At 34.2% G+C, this 24,568-nt stretch overlaps 3 protein-coding genes across 3 annotated transcripts in view; 2 read left to right on the top strand and 1 right to left on the bottom strand.

The window, feature by feature from the left end:
* The first annotated feature begins 1,427 nt into the window (after window positions 1-1,427).
* Window positions 1,428-15,169, top strand: LOC106109866 (transcription factor SOX-9-like). Its single transcript, XM_013291503.1, has 3 exons — window positions 1,428-1,637; window positions 12,116-12,262; window positions 14,062-15,169. Exons 1-3 carry the CDS (start codon window positions 1,525-1,527, stop codon window positions 14,459-14,461), a joined length of 660 nt encoding a protein of 219 aa, XP_013146957.1. The 5' UTR covers window positions 1,428-1,524; the 3' UTR covers window positions 14,462-15,169.
* A 3,162-nt stretch (window positions 15,170-18,331) lies between these two features.
* Window positions 18,332-22,913, top strand: LOC106109820 (N-alpha-acetyltransferase 60). The gene is made up of 5 exons (XM_013291439.1): window positions 18,332-18,480; window positions 18,718-18,823; window positions 18,940-19,171; window positions 19,683-19,854; window positions 19,920-22,913. The coding sequence occupies exons 1-5, from the start codon at window positions 18,464-18,466 to the stop codon at window positions 20,134-20,136; spliced, it is 744 nt and encodes a 247-aa protein (XP_013146893.1). The 5' UTR covers window positions 18,332-18,463; the 3' UTR covers window positions 20,137-22,913.
* Window positions 22,914-23,898: 985 nt separating this feature from the next.
* Window positions 23,899-24,568, bottom strand: part of LOC106109670 (potassium voltage-gated channel protein Shab-like) — a 41,928-nt gene continuing 41,258 nt past the window's right edge. The window contains exons 9-10 of the mRNA XM_013291255.1: window positions 24,518-24,568; window positions 23,899-24,314 (exon numbers count right to left, since the gene is read on the bottom strand). Of these exons, the coding sequence (XP_013146709.1) occupies window positions 24,216-24,314; window positions 24,518-24,568 (150 nt within the window). The 3' untranslated portion in view covers window positions 23,899-24,215. The remainder of the gene's footprint in view (window positions 24,315-24,517) is intronic.

Below are 24,568 nucleotides of genomic sequence, written 5' to 3'. Positions count from 1 at the left end.
AAAGAGAAGTAATGCGGTAAATAATGTTATGCAATATTACATTGTAAGCTGGGGAAAAGTGTTTTACCAAAAACATTTTGCAATTTTCAACTTTTAGCATAGGTACAGTTTGTTTATGGTTACCCCCCAGAGCGGGAAACGAAAATTAAAATCGATCTTTCAAGATTGAACTAGAAGAATTAGATAGTTAGATCTGATGTCCTTGCTACTAATAAATGGTTAATAAGAAATGTTTATACTTCAGTCTTTTACAAAAGCAACATTTAATAACCTACTAATAATCCTATAATTTACTTTAGACTTACTTAAGTTTTCATTATTCATGATTAAGCATAAACATAGAAGCAACCTTATCTATTTACAGTTGCTGGCTACCGTATAGCCGAGAACATGGTTATTACACATGCCGGCTGATATACCTTGACAACTCAATTAGAGGTTACATTGCGTGAATTGGGTGGAAAATTAGATCGCTCTAATTGGCAGAGTCGAGGGTTTTTAATAAATAACTGGTAATTTGTGAATGCGTTCCAAATGTACACAATTACTATATCAAATAAGTATGTTTTGCGAATGAATTTTAGAACTGTATTCAGCCTAAAGGCGTTTAATAAAATGTTATATTCTTTTAAAAAAAAGATAAGTAAAGATTTAAGTACAATCTAGAAATTAAGATGCTGTTTATGACATTTTAAAAGTAAACAATTAAATCTAGTTACTGAAAACATTTAAATAAATATGCAGTGCAGATATTTATTATGGTAAGCTTGAATTTCTTTACGCAAGATAAAGCTTCCGTGGTGCGCTTGTGTGCGGAGAGCGGAGTGTAGCGGGCAGCGGCGCGGCCGCACGTCACAGCGGCCGGCAGCGCCAATGGCGCGCCGAGGCGGGCCCGCACTCCGCCCACACGGCCCCGCTACGGGAAAACTCGGAAAATCTGCAGCCTTTACGAGCGCGCCGCGTACCTATTAACGAAACCATGACAAATGACGATCGCTTCAGTGCTCGATGATGTTTCACGTAAATATTATTGTTACGTTGGTTCGCCTTGAATAATAAATGCGCTTCTAAATATTAAATACGTATTTCAGTAATGCATTAACTTTATAACACTAAAATACAATAAATTTATTTCATTTTCGTAAACTAGCGTAAAACTCTTTACCTTACCAATGAAAATTTCAATTATACCAAAATACAATAAAATCATAAAACTACATTAACCTTCAACTAAGTAAAGCTTCTAATTTGTTTGTACCATTTTAGCAATTAATTTAGTCACAACACTAAATTGCTACTGCTTCCACTATATGTGTTTAACATAAAAAAACAATAACACTACAAGATCGTTGAAGTAAACAACGTGCAGACGATGCCCGCGCGCGCGCCCCTTCGAGCTTTTATAATATAGCGCACGGCATAAGGAAGTCTTTATAGTCTGTGCGCGCGAGTCGACGGACGCGCTCCCGCCTCGCCTTGCCGCCCGCTCGCGAGTCACAGGAAACTATCGAGTATTGCCACGAAATGAGCTGGGACCAGAAACGGGAACGCAAGTGCGACAAGCTGGAGATCAATGAGGCAGTCGGCAAGTTGCTGCAGTCCTTCAATTATGACACCATCGTGCCACAGCCCGCTAAGTAAGTTTTTCTTTATGTCTAGACTTCAAAAATGGAATGTCTTTTCGACATTTTCAGGAAGCATTAATTTTATATTATTTAAGTAAATGTTTCGTGTATAATTTTAATTGTGGAATTATTGTTTTGACATTGATTACAAAGGTCATGGCTTTCAGTTTCGAGGTTTTTCATAAACAGCTTTGAAATACCCACATGTTTTTCATGTTTTTAATTAAGAATATTACTACAGCTTTCCAAGCTGAATAAAGTTTATAGTAATGTAAAGATAGCAAGTGATTATATTCATATTTTTTCACTCGGAAATTAATTTGTTGTCTATTTTGATATCGAATTTTGTTTAGTAAACAAAATGATTTTAAACTAACGTTTTCCAAAACATTTTTAATTAGGATAAAAACGGGTGCAGTTACCAGTTATCAAACTCGTTATTCTATATCCGTTTATTTTTGGATTACTACTACATTTTTGACCGACTTCCCAAAAGACGGAGGTACTCAATTCGTCTGTTTCTTTTTATTTTTTTATGTGTGTTTTAATGTCCAGTTTAAAGTCTAAACATTTAATACGCCTAACTCGTAAATTACTTAATTCCTATTTCTTGATTTCATTTATCTCTTTACACAATTTAGGCGTAGGTATGAAGTATAATTAATATCTCTGACAAAATTAGTTTATAAAACTGAATAACAATAAGTATCGGATATCGGTTTCATTTCAGTAGACGAGGTATCGGAAACGTAGCGTATTGTTACAAATGATTTAACATATTAAGTTGGTGCATATTCCGATAAGAGAAACACTTGAAAACGAGAGCTCAAGTGGTCTCCGGATCTTTGTATTATTTGAAAGTGCCTCGACTGATAACAATAAACAAACCACGCGGCTGCACCGTACGGATATTTTATTTTTAATTTCAATTGCATTCAACTTAATGTATACATATATACTTAGTAGACCATAGTATGAGTTAAATTAATATATGCAAGACACCATAGATATACATATAAATAAAGCGTTACAAATAAGTTTGACTTCTTGATTTTTAAATAGAGAGTTGATTTTCGAAATATCATTTTATATTATAAATGACAGCATTGGGGGATTTTATCACAACAAAAGACCTTCAGACATTGGCGTCGTCAAAGAGGTAAGAGGGCAGCTTTATAAAGCAGGCAGCTAAATACAGTTGACTTTACTCTACTCACTTACCACTAAATCTAAAGTTATTTAAACAGTAAACAAAAGTGATTTTTCTCCAATGATTCCATAATGCGAATTCACCAGCATAAGACATGTTACTTACAACCAAACATTTCGTTCGACATCTTTTCTTTTCTCTGAACATTTTATATTGTTGATGCTCTAAAGGTGGGTATATAGCTGCCAGTTACAGCTACGGGCAAGCGCCGAAGAATTCAAAAGCAGCTACGAAGCTTGCACTGACTCGTCTCCTATGGTCTTGTGAACCGGCATGCAAGCTACAGTTTCATTTTACTGGCATGTATACACATTACGCCAGTAACTGGTATGCTTCTGTTACATTTTACTGGCATTTGTATTCCCGCCCTAACGCTCTAAACTATTCCGTAATTACTGTATATCTATATGTATGAGAGTTAAAGATACAGCGTTATATGACCCCGGGTCATCGGTGCGTTTCCACTGAAGCCGGCACTTTATGTATGCCCGCTAATTGAATACCGCCTTATCTCTTATCTCCTGCTTGTTTATTAATTTCCTATCAACTGTCGGTATTTATTCAAATGCGTCTTTTTTCAAAGGAATTCCATTGAGATTGACATTTTGTTCTTTTCATCGCTTCTTATGGAGACATCGATGATTAAAGATGACTTTGAGATAAATAAATCGTCAACATAAAGTGTTGTTGTCTTGGTGGTCGTCATTTTTTGTTACTGTTTGCCTTGAAGAGACATTTCTAGTTTCACCGGACTTGAGGTGGGCGAACACAGATGGCGCTTAGCCTAAACGTCGTTTAAGAGTAACTAAACTCGAGAATTCCCGTAGAAGCTTCGGTTCAGGCTGTTACTGCGTTTTGAAGTCGCATAACACAAGGTTTACAAATCTTGATTACTTGGCAACGACAACTTTCAGAAATATTAAATATTATAGTAACTACCATAATATTCATAGCAAGTACAAGCTGTTAATTCGATAAAGCGAAGAGTACGTCTTTACCGTAAATATTGAAGTTCTATTTAACGCCTACGAAAGACGTTTTGATGAATAAGTGCGAAATACTTTCCCTTCTTATAAAACAAATTAGAACACGAGTTAGAAAACATCTGTAGATTCGACCAGTAAATATGCCATAGGTTTTCATATAACAATCGCTATAAAATTCTTAGGAATTGTCTATTAAATAGGAAGAAATAAATTAGTTCCTGTAAAAAATATACTGACTAATAGGGGTGATTCTTAAAGGACGGATCAAAAGCTCTGTGGAGGCTACTTATGTATCGCTTAACTAGATATGATTGATCGTTTATTTTAAGTTAACTGTTTAAATTATGGAAAGTGTTATAATATAAGAATGGTGTAATTTGATAGGACTAGAGAGTAAGTAAATCCAATGTCAAAACCATAACACCTGTCTTACATGCGTTGCTCTTCTGTACTCCAAAAGTGTAATTCTGTTTTAACCGACAATCGTTAGTTTGTTCTCTTATCGGTAAAAGGATTATAGCTGCATATGATATCTCAATAAAATTAATCTATATTTTGAGTGTTGTTTCGTGGTAGTGTTTCTTAACATTGGGGTGCGTCGTGTGACAATTTTTATCATCTTCCTGTTCCCTACCGATTTATTTCCGCGTGTAGATGCGATAGTGCGCCTGCGCAAACATTCTCTTTGTGGGGTGCTTATCTAAACCGCCTTAAGGGAGTCCCCGGACTTGCCTGTTTGTATTAGCTATATAGTACTCAAAACCTTGATGACGATCTCAGCAAAACCATATTGAAAGACACTAGTTATTTGGCAATTCTAATAATTCAGTAATTAACGCTTTTACAACATTCTAGAAATCTTTGACATTAAATCTATAATAATGTAAAAAATCAATTTTTAAATTAAAACTGTCAATACTACTATATCAATAGAAATTATCAAACAGTAAAAGTAGTATTGTAATTGTTAAATCAAACAAAACAGATTTCTTAATGCCAACATAAATTCCTTTCGAAGTTCATCAATACCTTGGAAATTAGAGGTCTGTTGTTAGATTAAGACTTCCTCGCCTCACCTCGCCGGCGGCGGGCGGCAAACAGCGCGGGCGCAGTGTGCACACCCATTCTAACCTCCCTTTTAATTGGGGGCACAAACAATGCGGCACAGGTGCCGACACCGCCCGCCCTTCCCCCTGTTTACTTGCACCACTATCTTCCAGTTCGTTAGGTGCCCTTTTGACATTTGTAGGACGTATCAGTTAGACCTCATGTGGTATTTTTATTTGTTTGTTGGAATTTTTACAAACGTATCATTTTATCTGTTAATATATTTTTTAATTTACACTGTCAGCGTAATTTGTTTTTGGAAATAGTGTGTAAATAGTATCTAAATTCTTTAGGAGTAACCATTTTATTGAATTTTTTGTTTTTGAAACTGTTGCATTCTTCAAAAAGTTGTCGAGTTTCTCTACTCTTCCATTTAAATGAGTTTCAACAATCAATAGATTTCTAGATGTTTGTAGACGTTGAATGTTGCAATAGGAATGTGGCAGTAGTACCAGGACCGCATGAGCGCATGAGGTACAAATATTGACAGAACGTAATCTGGTCGGCGCCGTGTGAGCGGTTAGCGGGCGCGCGGTAATGCTCACAGTTAACACCGAGCCCAGCGTTGCTCTTCATTACCGCAAGCCTACTTACACCGTATGGTACTCGTATACGCTAAATATTATTCGCGATGCCCTGATATGTACAAAGTTGCTTTTTATGGAAGTACTTCGGTGATGCGCATTTTCAAGGCTAAAAAGCAGTGATTTTGAAATAAATAGATGAAAATTGTACTAACTATGTGAACTATCCACATCTAAATAGAGAAAATTGTATGTGTAGCTATCGTTTTAACTGTACTTTCACTGCGGTTTAACTGTTCAGTTAAACTGAACGTGTGTATCGGGGTTTGTCTAATATTATAAAGAGAAACGATTTGTTTATTTGTATTGTAATAACACAAAAACTTCTGGACCGATTTTCAAATTCTTTCACCATTAAAAAGCTACCGTATCAATGAGTACCATAGGCTATATTTTTTAATATTACGAGGAAGATGTCGAAAGCAACAACTAGTATAACATATAGTTAGTGTTTAAGATAATCGTAATGGAAAGGATGACATTGAGTGTCCCGAAACCAAATTATATCGAATTATCATAACTAATCATTACAAATTAATGAACTCGCGTGTGTCGAACATGAAGACAAACGTAGCGTTGTATTATTTTTCACTGCTTCATTTGACCGAAACATAGAAAGTATAACTGTTCAATTATTGTCTAAACTAAACGTAGAAATATATCGTGGAAATTATTTCCTTTTAAAGATATTTCCATGGACAGTTGTTTGTTGGTTTTACGGTTATAGATAACGCGTGTCGGACATTATCAATGCCCGTGTGGACACAGATGCGTTCCCATACATCAACCCCTCACAGCCTTAGCACCCTAATTGCATTGACTTCAACAATGTATGTCAAGGACTTACTTGATAACTCACTTCGAAATATACTTGTAAATCAATCAATTACGTTATAAGAACATCAAGGGACTAACTAAACTATGATTCTACTATAGTTTAAACGAATTGTTTTTATTTCAATGGAAAGAATAGAAGAAAAGCATGTAATGTAATTCAAAATTATACAATTATTAATACTGACTTACTTCTTCTATACTCGTACTAATATTATAAAGAGGAAAGATTTGTGTCTTGTATGTTTTGAGATAACTCAAAAACTACTGGGCCGATTTAAAAAAAATCTTTCACCATTAGAAAGGTAATTTATCTGTGAGTAATATAGGCTATTTTCTCTCTTATTTTTAAATTTCACGCGGGCGAAGTTGCTAGCAACAGCTAGTAATACTATAAATGCGAAAGTTTAGTTGGATGAATGGATGTTTGTTACTGTTTGTAGCCTTAATGCTTAAAGGATTTCAATAATATTGGCATTGATATAAAGCATAGTCTGAAAGAACACATAGTCTATTGACTTTGCTTTTTTTAATTGCTCGCGAACAGAGCTGCGGGCGGAAGCTAGTATCTAACAAAATATCAACAAACAACTCAAAGATAACTATAATACAAAATGTGATCAAATTGCACAATATTCCAAGGAATTTCACACTTATTTGGTTATGATTTATCAGCAAATACAAATAACTCGTTTATGCTGGTCGATTCACGTCGTGTTGTGAATTCCTTTAATGTTTTCGTTAAAACAACAATCTTTATTTAAGTGTTTAATAACATCAATAATGAAAAATTACAAAAATAAAATTTAATTTATTTTAAAAGTATGGCAATCTACATACTCCTATTATACGTTATCTCTTATTTCTCAAATCACTCCGAAAATACTAACACCCTCACGCTAGGGAAAGGCCGGTATCGTGAGGGTTTTATACTGAGCGAGAACAAGGGAGTTACAATTTAACGTCCAGACTTTCCTCAAGTTCATCGCAGGACAACGAGGCAAGTCAGTCCGATACAATACTCTATACCTCATATATTTTCATATTTTTCATGCCATAGTTAATAATTAATTAGGTTAATACCATAATTCACTAATTTGACTAAAATCGAGAAGTATTTTTGTACTTTTAACTTTTTAATTTAATAATAAAAAAAATGTAGATAAGTTGTGGGATCAAAGTTATTTTTAAATGTTCCCATGGATGATCAAGCAACCAGGTGATACACGGATACAGTAGGGGTGTAATTTGTACTTGATAAGCTCCCTCAAGTGGGCGAGTGATGATTGTGTGTCCATCGCTACCGTGCCTTTTACAGCGCCATTAATTGTTTTATGACCGTTGTTAAATCAGCTGTAAAGATAACTTCGGTCTGGGGGATGTTTAGATTTCAGGACTTGGCGACAGACTGACAGAAAAACGATTTAACTATTCAATTTGTATATGTTATATGTAAGAATATGTTTTAAACACGCTATTGTAAATTGTATAGTTACAACATATGAGATTGTTTAAATACGGTAGTTTTATGATTTTAATTTACATTTTCTGATAATACATATGTTTTTCCTCGGCAGTAGCTATAAATATTCATCATCATCATCTTCCTCCTTATCCTACTCCAGTAGGGTTAGCACAACAGGCTTTTGTCCTCCAAATAACTGTATCATACGTCATCTCAGTCATCACTCCCTTTTTGATCATGTCACCTTTTACGCAATCCATCCATCTCTTTCTAAGTCTATCTCTACCGGTGTACCCTTCTACACTCATAACTAACATTCTCCTTGTAACATTCTATTCATCTTTCCTCATAACATGCTAACCTTTTACTCCTTACCTTCTCTACCACTGGGGCTACTCTCGAACTTCCTCTAATGTACTTATTTCAACAATAGACATTATCAAATAGATTTTAATTTGGATTAAGCCACAGAACACATACTTATAATATGAATAAGTAAAAAAAAATGTGTAGTAAAATATCATGCACAAATTTACTTGACTTATTAATTTACATGTTAAGATTTAAAAGGTGTTTTTAAAACGTTTAAGTATCGTAATAGATATAAACAAATGGGGCGAAACTAAATAGTAACACACAAGCTGTCCGACATTATGTTCGCTTCGCAGATTTATGCAAGAATCGCCGTTGCCCGCTGCCCGCTGCGCCGGCGCAGCTCAACGCAGAAATAGCGTGGGCGGGGTCGTCATAGATGACAGCCATCCGCGCTGTTTATGACTTCCTCAGCCAATGGCCTCTTGCATACGAGAGTTATCTACTCGATTGTCATCTTACTTGCTATTGGATTAGGATATCATCACTTCCCTAATTTATGACAATATCCAAAAGATTAATAGGTTCCATGGCATCGTTAGTGTCAGAACGCGATTTTAAAAATTAAGTTTTCATCAAAATTGAGTAATTTATGAAAGTAATATGAAATCAAGTCTAAAATAAATTCAATTAGATATGGTAAGAAGAAAGAAAACAATTATTAACGAATTGTGCTTTATTACCCGCGCTAAGCTTTTACGGATTGTATTTCATAAGCTTACATGTTTTACATCCTTCAGTAGTTATATGTCGTGTTATATTTACATTTACATTCAAAACAACTCTTAGCTTGTAATCGGGTAGCTGCGCAGTTCAGTATTGCTGTCGCCACAAAATTTGACACGTGTTAAGAGTTTTTATGAGGCCAGCTGACCTCGCGCGGCAGTCGCGGCAGGTACAACTTTAATGGACTCAATAAATCAAAAGACCCATAACAATCTTACTCATTACATTACACATTTTGTGAATTCTATTTTTAACCGATCGTGTTACTGAAAAGAGTGATAGGTACTTGTATAATCACTTAAGTGAATGTGGAAGTTTATTATTACAAAACTATTTCACTACGTCGTAGTCTTTGACTCCAAAAATCAAACAAAAAAAATGGGACCTGCAAGCACTACATTTCGGATAAAAAAGGATTATCAAAATCGGTCCACTAGCGGCGGAGTTATGCCGTAACACACATAAAAAACATACAGACGATTTGAGTACCTCCTTCTTTTGGGAAGTCGGTCAAAAAGGAGAGAAAATATTTTGATGTCACCATGTGGACCATGGAGATAGAAATTAAGATTTAAGAATGGGGACCACGTAAGAGACAACGAACCATTTGTAGGTTACCCTATGGTCCCAATATTATTATTTACCAAAATCTATTGATTGACGGGGACAATAATTTATCAGGGATTAACTTGGTTGACTATTAGCTGTTGATAAGAAAATAAAAACAAATACGTATGTATTAAAAAAAATTAATAACGTATTACATTACTGTTAAAATTTCCTCCATATATGTTGCGAAGTAGTTACCTACCGGTGCGGCGGTCTCGAAACGTGTGAATCACAACTGTTTGCTCAGCTAGTTTACACGCAAGCTTCTCGCGAACTGCAGGTCTCCATCAGTTAGAGGTGCCTTGAACTCCGAACTGGGACGAGACCTTACTGACTAATGAAGACTAAACATCATCAAATTTTGTTCGTTATCTCGATTATTTGTTGCAATCTTACTTCTTTTTAATATAATAATTCGAAAGTTTAGATGGATGGATGTTTGTTGTAGGTTGTTGCTTAAACTGCTGAACGGATCTCGATGAATTTTGGGACAACTGTAAAACATAGTCTGAAAGAACACATAGGCTAATTCCTTTTGTTTTTTTAATTCCACGAGAAGGGAGTCGCGGGCGAAAGTTAGTCTAAAATAGTTTAGTGAAAGTTATCTTAATAGATACATAAATATCTTTAACACAAGACAATTAACAGTTGAATTCTGGCTGCATTTAAATTTAATGTTGTTTTTGCTTCCGATATTAGAAAACCGTATCTTACGAACATTGCATTTGTAAAAACCACGACAGTTTAAACTTGCATTTTAATTCTTCCCAAATTTCATAATAACAAATAATTTCTGTAAATATACAAGGGCCTTCATCTTCGTCAACGTTAAAATTAATCGTTAAAAAAGTATCGTCAAAAAATTGACAGTGTTACGACATTCCAAATTATTACAAAATGACTTAAACCTATTACGAAACGGAAAGGATTTCTGACAAAAAAGTTTTATAGTCATGCACAAGATGATTTACAACTCTACTTTTAATTTTACAGTCGCTCCGTCTCCCTTACAGCTGTATGAGCTTTCTAGTTATACTACCTAGAGGTAATTACTTTAGTTTTTTTAAATCTTCAGGACATTAAATTGTTTAATCTTTCGTAAGACATTATTATAACTAATTATTAAACAGCTAGCACCGACGTCTATTTTTTTTCCGGTGGCAGCACCGACTAGAGTTTCCCATCGAGGGTCCATCGTATTTAGAACATTTTTGAACGAAAGTTACGTGCTAGGTTCTTTAATATTTGTAGTGCCAGCAGAAATTAAAATTCAAGGCAATAAGGTCGATAACGAATGTAAAATTCTACCATTCCATAATTAGGAAGTACTACTAGTTACAACACATAAATGATATCTGAGATTGTCAAGAGCTGAGATGTTACTAACCAGATGTCGACGTGCGGTGGGTCCCGCTTGCCGCACAACAAAAACTTCGCTCAGTTCAATCATCGATTTAAAACATTTATATATTTATTAACATTGATTATACGGAACTAATAGTGGAGTAAACCTTTTTTGTTGAAGCAGAGCAACATTTACATCACTCGTAACCACTAAGTATTTGAAGAATGCATTTTTCTAGGTCATTTGTTTTGACAAATACAGTAGCTAATACATAATTTTCAGTCAAAAGACAAAACTTGTTACATATCATTTACTATTTTAAATTCTTAGTACATCTAGTTACAAATTTAGGGTTACAAACTCAATTTGTTTTTTAAAGTTTTGGTTGCAAAACTAATTTTGAAATGTACACATATCGTATGTATGTATAGGCAAATTTCTTTTTAAATCAAAACGGGATGAAATCTGATTTACTGTCTGGTCAGTTAGGTAAATAAAAGAAAAATGTAAACCAATAAATTTTAAGTTAATATTATTTCGTTGCGAGAAATCGTTCTCACTAATAAAGAAGGAAATCGACATGGGTTCGCCGAAGCCGTCAGCCGTCAGCCGATTAACTCGTGTCGACTGGCGGTTACCAATCCGTTAGTAATCGATCGACTTTTAGTGGCGTGTCAGCGTTTGAAAAAAAATCAAACATAATTTATTGTCAGCATTGAGATCTCGAGGAAACCCGAACGCGGCACTAGAAAATAAAAAACGTAATAAAATAAGAGATGTTTACGAGCGTAAAATGACGTGAGGCCGCGCCACTTCGCCTTTTTACAAATCTACAGCGGTATACAACTTTTTACTGCATGTGTAAACGCACTCGTAACTTATTTTCTTTATAGTCATCGTTCGATGGCCCGCTTGCTTCGTAATTATCGGGCGCACGCCGAAATTTAAAGCCGTTTGAATGTACCGACGCAGCCAAGCACCCGCTCAATTTTAAGTTACCTACTCTTTGTTTGAACTTTCGATACGTGTTAGGTTTAAATGAAAGCTTACTCGACAATAGCCGGTAAAAGGTTACACAAAAATAAACAACGTTTCATTGACCGTTTATGATTTTAATGAAGCCAAATTTGACTTTCTAGCTTTAATATTGGAAGCAATTTTGTTGTCCACTTGTATTAAATTTAATATGAGTATGTAATGCCTCATGAAATTGCAATATCTCTAATATTAACATTGTATTTTGTTGTATCAGAGGCGGAGGTGCGACGCGCCACGGACACGTGAAACGTCCTATGAACGCATTCATGGTGTTCGCGCAGGCGATGCGGCGTCGCCTCTCCGAGCAGCGGCCCTCTCTGCACAACGCTGAGCTCAGCAAGTCTCTTGGCTCCATGTGGAAGTAAGTTTACATCTACATACTCATTATAGCAGATCGTATATAGGATCTAAATATATCTTAAAGAATCTAAAGAAAAGATCAGGAAGAAAGAGACCTAATGATAGTCCCTTTTATTTCCTACTATTTTCTGATACGTAAAGGGTAGGATGGGAAAGTGGATTTGACGGTGAAGGAATCGCATAAGAATGGGGAAATATCTTCTTTATGTGCGAAGCTTTCTTTATAATGAGGGTTGGCAACGCATTTGCAATCGCGGATGTATATGGGCAGCGATCGCTTTGCTTTCTCGGCGAATTCAGGTGACCGCTCTTTTTTTGCCACCTTTTAATACACACCAAAAAACGAGGAGTAGAGTTGACATGAGTTAGGGTTTAAGTCAACAAGGAAAAAGCATAGTTGTGAAGAAATCTGTACTGAGGGATCTTCCGTATCCATTTAACGACAATGGGAGCGAATTATGTTTCTAAACACACGTTCTGAGTTACAAAGTCAAGTGTTTAGTGATGGTGCTGGCTGGCAAGGGCTGAGAAAGTAGCGGGTCGTTGTGGCGCTGTGTGGCGCTGTGGGGCGCGCGTGCGGCCCCCAGCCGTGCGGCGTGCATCGATTGTTTACTCATTAAAATACCCGCCGCTCGATACCATCTAACTGTCTCTAAAATCGAGATCCATCCGAACCACAATATCATTGACCGATTCGCATATTTTGTAAATGTATAAACTTAGACCAGGTTTAATCAATGATGAATATTTTCGGAATTAGTCATCTATTTCCCGTGACCAAAAATGATGGTACAGATTTGCTTTGATAAGGTTTTATTTATGCTTAAATTGCTTTCAGGTTTCAGTTCGCTTCAGTTGCTAAAATAAAATCGTGTTTTGACTAATAAAGTTTATTCTTTTTTAAAAAAAATAGCGAATGTTTTGTCAACTCAAGGGCAACACACCAAAATTAAAAAATCACTTTAACTAATTGTTCAGCTAGTAAGCACGTATTGTTTGAATGTTTTATTGTAAAGTTTAGTCTAGGTTTGATAAAAGTTTCAATATTTTTAAAACGTTTTCTGCTAACAAACTACTTTTTAAGACATCTAGTAGCTTCACCAAAAGCTGCTTAAAACAATTATTTAAATATCTTACTAAGTACGGGTGGTAAATAATTATTTGGAATAAGCTTTTATCGAATGCAATAGTTATAGGAGTTTCTGGTAATGATTCGTAACTGGAGCGTCGTAAAAGCCGCGGCCACCCGCGAGGCTTGTCGCACGCCCGTCGCGGTCCCAGCGCTCTTCACAGTGTTGTGACTCAAAAGTTATAATACGACCTGCAATATTGTTCCGAGTCATTGAAGAACAATCGAGAAAAAAGGTCATCACACCGCGATTGTAACGGTTAAATGAGTTCTAATTTGATGTTAATTTGGCAATAGACATGGCTGTTTTTATTACAATTCGTAAAATGTGCCTGCGTTTCGCATGGTGATTATAAAAGCTAGAAATCCAAAAACATCATGATCGTGGAGGTTCTGATTTAGTAATCATCTTGTTGCTTTAGATATATTCATATTATATTTATATTATAACATTTTATAAAATAAAAGAATAGTTCAAAGTGATCGAGAATCGTTTGATAGTGTCGGCCGGGACTATATCCAGACGCTGTCTCCTTACGCTGCTAATGTCGCGTGAGCTGCACTCGACTGCCACTTAGCTTACACTCGCCCATTGCACTGCATTGCCAAAAAAAAAACAGCTAGTCAGTCATAAACATATAAGTATGTAAATTTTATTCCTTCTTCCACAGAAGTTTAAGCGAAGAACAAAAACTGCCGTTCGTTAAAGAAGCAGAAAAGTTAAGAGCTCAACATAAAAAGGAGTACCCGGACTACAAATACCAGCCGCGGCGCCGCAAACCTCCTCCCACCGCCTCCTCGGCCGCTAGGCTTAAACGAGAACATTCACCAGAAAGAGAGCAAATCGACTTCTCCCGGATAGACGTCGACGGACCATTGCTGCCCGACGGACCGCCAGATGGCGCTGAATTAGACCAATACTTAAAACCGACAACAATACCAGATTACCACGAAATGCAACCACATTACCCCTCCCATGGGCTGCCATACCACGCCTCCGCTGTCTTCACTCCAGTTCCGTCACATTTGCACCCTCCGTGCACGGACTGGCAACATTATCCGCGTCCTTAAAAATGCCAAGTTTTCCAAAAGTTATAATCTCAAGAACATTTAGTTATAGTTTGACCAACTTATCACTAGTTCAAAATTTGAAACTACAAAATAGCGTCTGCCAATTAGCTGTCTCTATTATTGATGTTGGTAACACCGCTTTCTTTGCAGATGACTTGGTCCGTCTATAACATCTCGTTAACTTTAGTGCGGTAGTAGATATCAGTTTAAAACATGTATAATTGATAACTGCGACTGCTGTGTTAGGTTAGGTTTGTAAATATATATTTATATATGTTTTATTTGATAGTAAAGCGCTACGCCCAACGCGCACGTGCGTTTAATCAAAACTAATGTAAACATTTGCAAAATAGCAACGCATGTAAGTATGCCTACTTTATATTTATAAAAATAATATTTAAATAAAACTCATATGGATAACATTTTGAATGGGCTTAACAAAAGAGAGAGAGACAGAGAGAAAAAAAATCATTGTAAAATAAAATGCCTGTGGATTTTAGATAATTTGCATTAGATCTTTATTATTCGTAAGTATGTAATTATTTTTGAGGGTGTTAGTAATTAAAAAACAACTTAGACTGTTAATTTCATGGTTAAGAAAAGCTAGGTTATAAAACCAGTCCTCATATTTCCAAAGCTTAAATGATACGCAACAGTTAAGTTAAGTAAATTAAAAGTTACATATATTAATACGTTTAAGTTATTATTGTGATTAATTAGTCTTATAAATATAATGTTAATGTTATTTTTTGAATTAAAATCTTTCAAACAAAGTTGAGATTTCCATTATTTTTGCCAAAAAGTATATTATTATAGTATATTTAGGTATCAATAGAATATCAATGTGAAAAATTAGATGAATGGATGGATGGATGTTTGTTAGCGTTTATAGTCTAAACTGATGAATGGATATCGACGAAATTTGGCAAAGATATAGGGGATAGTCTAGAAGCTCACATAGGCTTCTTACTTTTAACACCACGTAGACAAAATAGCGGGCGAAAGCTAGTAATATCAAAAACACATTTGCAATATTCTAGACTAGGTTTCTAGTATATTTTAAAATGTGCAAGAATTTTTTCCCTTTACGCCTAAGTGAAGAATGTTTTATCAAAAAGCAGTTTTGTTAGATTACGAAAGACCTAAAACTATGTGCCAACTATCGAAGCTAAGGTTAATATTAAAATGATAATAATTTCAATAACATGTTTGTTAAAGTTAATCTTTGTAATTTGTGCGATTCTTCGAAATACATGTATTCACGTCGTGGTCGGGATGATAGGGTGCTCGCCCGCCCGCGGCTTCCGGCCCCCGGAACACAAAGACTACCCTTGTTCATATATCTTATCACTCTCACATTTTTCGCGACCGATGCTAATGAGGCCATACCGACTTATGATTATGCGCTTTTAAGATAATATACATCAATGAGGCTGATTTATAAAGTTGGCACGAAGTTCACGGTGGATTCAGATAGCGTAAATAGAGGTCGAAACTCTAGTTTATGTATTTGCTCAATTAATCATTCGATTAACTTCATGTTGTCACGTTTTAAATCTTTCTCAAAGATTATACTAACCTCAACCTTACTTTTATGTAATTTGCTGGCTGTTTCTCGCGACTTCGTCCCCGTGTACTTAAAAAAATAATACAAAATATAGCTCGTGTTATTGCAATATATACAAAAATACAAATCTTTCCTCTTTAATATTTGTTAGTATAGATTAGATTGTGTTAAAATGTATTGTCAAAATATTAACATTAAATATAATAAACGTTACAGTTTATACAATTAAGAGAGTCGGTGGCTCTGAGGTTTAAGTGCTTTACTTGTAATCTACTGGTCCTGGGTTCGAATTCTGTCATGTACCTATTTGAGTTTAGATTTTCGTTTCATTTACCCAAAATTCTCACGGTGAAAGAAAACATCGTGATTAAACCTGCACATTTCGGCGTAGAAATTCAGAGATATATGTTTAAAGTCAGCCAACACGCAGTGGGCCTGCATAGTTGACTAAGGCCTAGTCACCCCTTACTAAGGGTAGGCTCTGGCCCATTAGTGGGGACGTGTAGTGGGTTGATGATTTTATTGAATAAAATAAATATGTTTTTGAAATAACTATTTACACTATTTTGACCCTATAATCTTCCACGAAATAAAAACTGCAACTAACAAATAAATACAATTGACCATAAATCGTCAAACCTAGATATTTAAATCATTATTAGAGATAACAAAAACTATAATATTGAAAAGATGCTGTTATGAATTTGTAATGGTGCATAGTGATGTGGGATATTAAGATTGAGTGCAAATGATGCGCGAGGCGCGTGCGGCGGCGGCTCGGGTTACACACACGCTACATGTGCCTCACTTCTCTGTCTGTGTGTCCGTGTGCCCATGGCTGTGTGTCTGTACCGACAGCAGACGGAAGATATCGCTTAACCATCAGACTTTTTGTAGAAAAACACATAAGATATTAATTACTGAGGCGGAGGTTGCCATGCCCAATTTTACGATCTAATATAAGTCAAAAAATAACGTAAAAATATCGGCTTTTGGCACATATCTACTCTTTACTACTTATAACAAACACGTGATTTCCACAAAATTTTGAATGACCTCTGGCTGTAGATGTCTGCAACGTGCCTAGAATGTTGCAAGGCGTCGCTTACAACTAAACAATAGGGGAGAGGACATACTGAATCAGAATATTTCGCTTAGCTGAATCCCTTCTTACATCCGCGTTACATCATTATCATTTAAGAAAACTTTCATTTTTAAACTACCAAAAGTTTCTTAAGTTTTTTTTTAAATACATGCAATTATAAAAAGAAAATAAGAACGATGGATTATGGTTACGAAAGTGGAAATAAGTCCATGTGACTTTTGCTATTACATATATTCAAAGGCAATATATATTATAGGTATCCAGAAATGGATACTATGGTATGGGATGGACAAAAAGAAAGCTGTTCAAGTGGTGGGCTCTTCGCCGTGTGAAATATCTTCTTCGGTCGCGCTGAGCCAGCAGCGCCTGTAAGCCGACACCACGGCGTCTGGAGAGCATCGTGGGGAAATCAAAACCAAACAATCGTGCGCCGCCAAGTGCCGACATGTGCACAATACATCTGTATCGTCCAGTAATTAATAACGTATGACTTATAAGGAATCAAAGTTCGCTTACAACGTTTGATTAATCTATCTATGTTCTTACAGTTAATTATTTTTATCTGTTAATTTATGTAATCTCTTGCAATCTTTTTACTATAACTACAAAGACTGACATCGATGAAGAATTTAGTATGGTTAAATAATCTTAAAATCTTCATTTGCGTAAGTTACTTGTATAAAAATATAGAAATTAGAAGGGTAGAAAATTTTTAAATCAGCCAAAAACCTTTTTTAAGCCGACTCCAAAAAGAAGGAGGTTCTCAATTTATCGGTACCTTTTTTTTTATAAGGATTCATCATTTATGAGTTATAATGATTATAAAATAAGTGACCTTGTCTTGCTATAAAAACTGTGTAGCCTAACCGCGAAATCGAAAACCCTGGTCTAGGGCTAGGGCCTTTTAATGAACGCCAATGATCAATGAACGCAAAGAAATATTGGTTCCATATTTATCCGCAATATGGCGAGGATTTTTATGTTCCTGTTCAAGCTACATACTTACCGATTCGGTGCAGAACATTTTATTTTTAAAGTAAACTAAAGGCAAAAAAGCAAAATTAATATCGTAATAAAAGTAAATGCATACTTATAACATTTACAAAAAATAGCTTTAAGTCACGAACTTCTTCTTGGCAGAACAACAAAAACGTCAAACTTTTAACGTGAATAAAAAAAAGCAAAAGCAGCTGTCAAATTAAACAATTTGTTATCACTCACACTCATTCTCAAGTGATTAAAATCTTTATATTTATTTCTTGGAAATGATTTCAACAAGTTATTCATGAGGTGTGTGTTTAAATTTTAGTATTAATGGCAAATTTACCGAATGGCTGGCTTCAGCTGGTAAGTACTGAGTGTTATTGAGATTCAATTAAGAGCAAGTACTTCGACAGTGTTTGTGTGATTATTGACATCCTTAAGTTGTAATTGAACACAATTGTTTAATTTACAATAGCTGTAAAGGGAAAGTTTAGTTACAACTACAACAAGCATAGAACAAATTCCAATTTCGTAAATTACTTTTAAAACAAAAACAGCAAAGTTAGTTTGAATAGTAAGAGGGATGCATGATTTTTACAGGTACCTCTCTGAAGGCTTCCAAGTGATTATTGAGAAGTCGAAAGAAGATAAATGTTCATTAAATGATGTACAGTTACGTTTCCTTTGCCCTGATGATTTAGAAGAAGTAAGTGTTGAATTATAAATGTCATTTTACTATTAATGTTTTTGGACTTGTAGATATTTGTAGATTTTAATACACTTTTAATAGAAATTCTAAAACTGTTTCAATATTTATTTTAGGTTAGAGCACTATGCAGAGATTGGTTCCCAATAGAATACCCACAGTCATGGTACGAAGACATAACATCCTCTGAGAGATTCTTTGCCCTCGCTGCGGTATACAAAACACAAATTATAGGGCTCATTGTTGCTGAAATCAAACCATATTTAAAATTAAATGCAGAGGACAGAGGAATATTATCAAGATGGTTTGCATCAAAAGACACACTTGTAGCTTATATACTGTCATTAGGTAAGAATTCTTTTTTCTGATTTAAAATATCTCTGATTCTAACAATGTAGTATTTTTAAATCACTACATAGGTAAAAAACCCTATGGGTTATGAAGCAGTTTCTTTTAATATTTGGAGAAATTCAAGAGAAACAAAAGTTTCTCTCAAATTATCAACTATATTATACATGTAAAAACATGTATAATATAGTTGATAATTTGAGAGGTTTCTATGTGATGTCATAAATAAACACAGATTTGAATCAGCATACTAGAGCTATGATGGTGCGGGTTGCTATTAAACCTATGCCACATTCAATTCTGAAACTTCCCTGATAAGTCCACTATCATATATATTGTATTACCAAAGAACATGTAAAAAAAAACTTGTTATTTAAACATTACACTTTACTATGATTGGAGAAAAATCTTGTTTACCATTAATATTCTAATATCTTGTAATTAAATGAATGTTTGTCTTCTCCTATAAGTGATTTGTTGGAAAATAATCATGTGGCTATTGATATTCCAGGTGTTGTCCGATCATTCAGACGTTCTGGAGTCGCAACAATGCTATTGGATGTATTGATCAATCACTTATCGGGACCAGTTGTTCAGCTTCCTCATGAACATAGAGTCAAGGCGATATTCCTTCACGTACTCACCACAAACAATGAGGCTATACATTTCTATGAAAAGAGAAGGTATGTTACACTTTTTTTTAATTTATGTAGTGTTTTAGATTGTAATTTGTTAATGGTATTTTCAGATTTCGATTACATTCATTTCTACCTTACTACTATTCTATAAAAGGCCGTTGTAAGGATGGATTCACATATGTATATTATGTGAATGGAGGGCACGCTCCTTGGGGGTTATATGACTATGTGAAATATGTGGCCCGTGCTGCATGGAGCGGAGGTGGGCTTTACCCTTGGATATGGGGTAAGCTTCGCACAGCCCTCACCATAGCGTGGCACAGATAGTCAATTTAATACTCCTTTGTGAATTATATACTCTACACTAACATGCTAATGTTAATCTTAAGTCTACTACTAAGAATATTTGGCAAGAATTCAAAACCATTCCCTACCACCAAATATTGGGTTTTAAAAAAATTATATCGTCCAATATAAATAATTAATTGGCAAATATCAAATGACAAATATATTTCCCTTTTTGTTTAATTACCTTTCAGTACCATTTCATTAAACTTTTTTTATTTTAAATGTTGCTAATTATTTATTTTTTATAAAAATTAAATAATGATAATCTGGGTTGTAAAGTTTGAAGAAAACATCTTATGACAACAGTGTGCATTAGAATTGTAAGAAAGCGGTTTTAACTATTCATGTGTCTTTTACGGTCACACTTATATGGAAAAAAATTGAAATTATTACACCAGTATACATATAACACATGTTTTGGTGCATTTAGTATACATATTAGATATACATAAAAATTTAATACAGAAATATAACAATTTACATTCTAGTCCTAAGCTCAAATTCGCACGGGCGCTTTTTTAACGCGCGGTAAAAAAACTTTGTGGTTTAAGATATTTATTTCTCTAAGAATATACAATTCACTTAATGAGAAACATTTTTTTTTACATTTACAATTTACAGGTAACTTTGACATGTAAAAACTGCGTTTCCAGGTATCTGTTCACATAATATAAAACTTCATGAATCAAAAGTGATTTTGTAGCGCTAGGGCGTTAAAAAAACGCTCGTGCAAATGAGGGCAAAGACACCATTGAAATAGTATGGGTTTGCTAGGCTTATGGAAATTTTGATATTTTTTTTTTGTCGACCAAATGTTTATGGTGCAACTGTTATAAAAAAACATGTCATGGAAATGTATGTATTTTTGCTTGCACTGCTAAAGTCGAAATTATACCAAGTCTAATTATTTAAAATAATGTCATAGTGCAGGCTTCATTACAAAAAGGAAAAAACTTTTGTTATTTATTTAAGTGCAAAGAATACTGTCGTTTATATTTGATTTTTCATAAAATTAATCCAGTGTTTTGTAATACCTAAGGCATTGTAGACACATAAACTTTGTTTTTTACTAATGTAGAAGATTAAGGCAAATCCGATCAATTTTTAACAGTTTGAAATATAATATAATTGCAAGCTATTATGTAATATAATTGTTTTTAATAGAATTTCTTATATATTTTGTTATTATAAAATGATTCATAAATTTTATTATATTATGCCTAATGCAAATGATAAACAAAATTGATGTGCATCACATTTTGTAAATTTTGTAATTTTTATACCGAAATTGCATAAATCTTGCATCAATGTAGTAAAGAAATAAGGATGATAATTTGAAACTACCTACACTGCCATTAACATCGTCCACAACACAAGCAATGGCTTACATTTGAACTTTTTGTAAAATGAAATAGAAACTTAAATCTCCGTTTCACTAGACTTTATTAAGTCTTTGTACAGTAGGCGTCACTGGCGTTATTCCATTTACCATAAAAGTGCCTTTTTATAAATAACCAAATGCGGTGCTATTGATGTTTTGAATAAATCGGTTACCTGCATACATCTTTGTGAGTTACGCTGTTACATTTACAGACCATTATCGTTTAAACACGTGCAATATGTTCGATTATCGCTTTATAGTTGGAACACCGCCAGCGAACCTCACTGTACTTAAGTTGTACCCAGTCTTGCTGTTTGACTTTTTCACATTATCTTAATATTTTGTTTTCCATTGCTCTTTTATATCTTTAAATTAATTAGACATTAATTTTGGTAAAATCTAACTTATGTGTCAAAATTTATTGTCTTTTCATACCGATTTAAGATGGGATGATGGGGAATAATACATTATGGGCGATAGGTTTCCCCATAGGTTCGTTTCATCTCTTTAAATGGTTTTCACGTATGATAACACCAAACATTGTTATACTATGTATATCAAATAAGAATTAAATATAGAATTATTCCAATAATAATAATGCATTGGCATTTACCATTATTGTGTACTTTTACAAATTAGGCACATTTTACACCAATATACAGAAGGGAAATTACAGAATGTACTTTATACAGTGCCATGGGTTTATGCCAAGAAATTAAAAGTAAGGAGCCTGCGTGTTCAAATATACGGTAAATATTAAAGTAAACAGTAATATAATTGATATTGATAAGTGAAATTTCTTTTAACAATAGTTTGAATTAAACCGCGTCATTATAATCGACATAGTAGGTCCGTTTTAATAACTGCTAAAAATGATATATGTAGACTTATCACAAATATAAAAGCCCTCGGTAAAATATGAAACAAATTCCTCTGCGCATATTGGAACTTGATGTAAGAAGCCGATTGTAGCGCCACCAGGATACGATTTTTATATTCATGGAAACGGAAAATTTATTTTATACGAACTTATCTGACACAGTCATATATTTCACTCAGCTAATGAGTTATTTTCCTAGATTCTTGTCGTATTGTAGCTTTCCTGTACCTAACAATATGATAAAATTTCTGAGATAACAGCGCTGCTCTTACCGGACCAGAATTTGTTCCATTTTAATTTTGTTGAAGTTGTTTGGAAATTTCTCAGTTTTAATTAATATTGTAACGTTGTGAAACGGGCCTATTATGTGCCAGGTATATCTTTAACATAAAACTGTATATACACAGTTATGTATTGTAGGTTGTTTTTTGTTAAACAGAAATAACAATTGTACATATAAAATAAAAGAAGTTATTAATTTTGACTTACTGTAAACCAAAGCTTTCATTAAAATACTTTCTTATTTCGATTTTTATTAAAGTATTAACTAAATTATTATTTATTTAGACTAGTTTATTACTATTAGTATTATTTTATGGACCATGAGTTATTTTTAATATTGTGATATTTTATGAAACGGTAATATTTTTTTCACCAAAATAGTTTGTTCTAAATTCAGAAGTGTTCACATGTGACGTCAAATGTAGCCATCATTAACATCACGAATGTTTTATAGCTGCACGTTCCTAAGTTTTTTGAACGTATTTATATTTATTTATAATATAAACATTTAGTATTACGGAAAAGCATAAGCTTCCAAATAAATATCATTGTTGACAATTTTTGTGTTGTGTTTTATTTTGTAATTGTTTACCTGATGCCCAATAAAGGTACAACATAGTTGAAACCCGGTTTAGTGATTTATCGACTTCACAATAATATAATATTTCGTACTCAGGAACGCGTCGCCGACTTTTTGTTCCATTGCTATCACTAGTTGCAGACTGTTGAGGTCGTCGGTACAAAAGTTACCGCAAATCTTGTAAATTCTGTAGTAACCGAATATCTTTTTGCTCTATAGATGTTTTTGTTGAGTTAGTCAATAAACAAGAGGGTCTATGCATTTTCATCTATACTTTATTGTTGACACCGAGGTTCAAAAGTAAGTAAGTTTAAGAAAAGATGCTAATGATATTCGACTTTGTTTATAATGTATATTTTTGGACAAAGTAAACCAAATTTTGTTTTATTGTGTGTGGAGTAAATTACCATCGTCTAGGTCCGTGTATGCAGATCCTTACCATGTACATTATTTCCTTAAAAATAATTTGAACTAAATAAAAGGTAAAATAAAAAAAAAACTGCAAACAATTTCAGAAAATCTTTAATTTTAATAATTGCTTTTTCTTTTCATCAACTATGCTGTACAGACTACGTCGCTTAAATTAGAATTAGCAATTAATAATTGCACGTAAAAAAACTTAACAAATAGGTACTTTTAAGTTTTCGATTGGAATGAACGATTATTACATTAAGTAATATTTTTTTTACAATATATAATATATAACTCTACAAAATGAAAATCGTCTATATTCAACAAGCAGTCACAATCGCCCAATGATATGTAAAAATTATTTTTATCTTTTTGTATTTATTATTGCGCACTAATTGTTATACGTGTTTAGTTTAGAACATGTTAAATCTAATGTTTCCGAGTGGAAGGGATGGTTCTTCCTGCGGGAGATGAGAGGAGTTGGGAGATCGCGGGAGTCGGTAGAGGTCGCGTCATGCGCCAGCCTATGTCACCAGGTTACTTCTCTCTGTCGCGCCAGTCTTGTGGTTTTGACTCTTGAAGTCTTTTAAACGAATCGGTGACGATTCGCTACCCGAATCGCCCTGGAAATAGGAATATTAGAAATAGAATAAATAAACTCATCAATTGAAAAATAAGAAATGGAATTTAATTGCTCTCTTGAAGAGTTCGCTTTACACAAAAAATCGTAATGGAGCTGAAAGCTTTAAGCATTTATTTGTCTATCTTAATATTCCTGAAGTCGGGAAACTTGTTTTTTTTTTAATATCTACTGAATTGAGCGTACATTAGCACCGAGCGAAGTAGTCTCTTGTAGCAGCAGCTCGCTGTCCGTGCC

The sequence above is a fragment of the Papilio polytes genome, unplaced genomic scaffold, assembly GCF_000836215.1.
Source record: "Papilio polytes unplaced genomic scaffold, Ppol_1.0 DF821067.1, whole genome shotgun sequence".
Lineage (NCBI taxonomy): Eukaryota > Metazoa > Arthropoda > Insecta > Lepidoptera > Papilionidae > Papilio > Papilio polytes.
The sequence above is the reverse complement of the archived record's forward strand: the minus strand, read 5'-3'. Positions and strand labels throughout refer to the sequence as shown.

Bases quoted from the DNA above. Each gene is read 5' to 3' on its own strand.
- LOC106109820 (XM_013291439.1), top strand. The intron at 18,824-18,939 runs GTAAGTGTTGAA...TATTTATTTTAG, and splicing joins GCCCTGATGATTTAGAAGAA to GTTAGAGCACTATGCAGAGA. The intron at 19,855-19,919 runs GTATGTTACACT...TGGTATTTTCAG, and splicing joins CATTTCTATGAAAAGAGAAG to ATTTCGATTACATTCATTTC.
- LOC106109866 (XM_013291503.1), top strand. From the start codon at position 1,525: ATGAGCTGGGACCAGAAACGGGAACGCAAGTGCGACAAGCTGGAGATC. The intron at 1,638-12,115 runs GTAAGTTTTTCT...TTGTTGTATCAG, and splicing joins ATCGTGCCACAGCCCGCTAA to AGGCGGAGGTGCGACGCGCC. The intron at 12,263-14,061 runs GTAAGTTTACAT...CTTCTTCCACAG, and splicing joins TCTCTTGGCTCCATGTGGAA to AAGTTTAAGCGAAGAACAAA.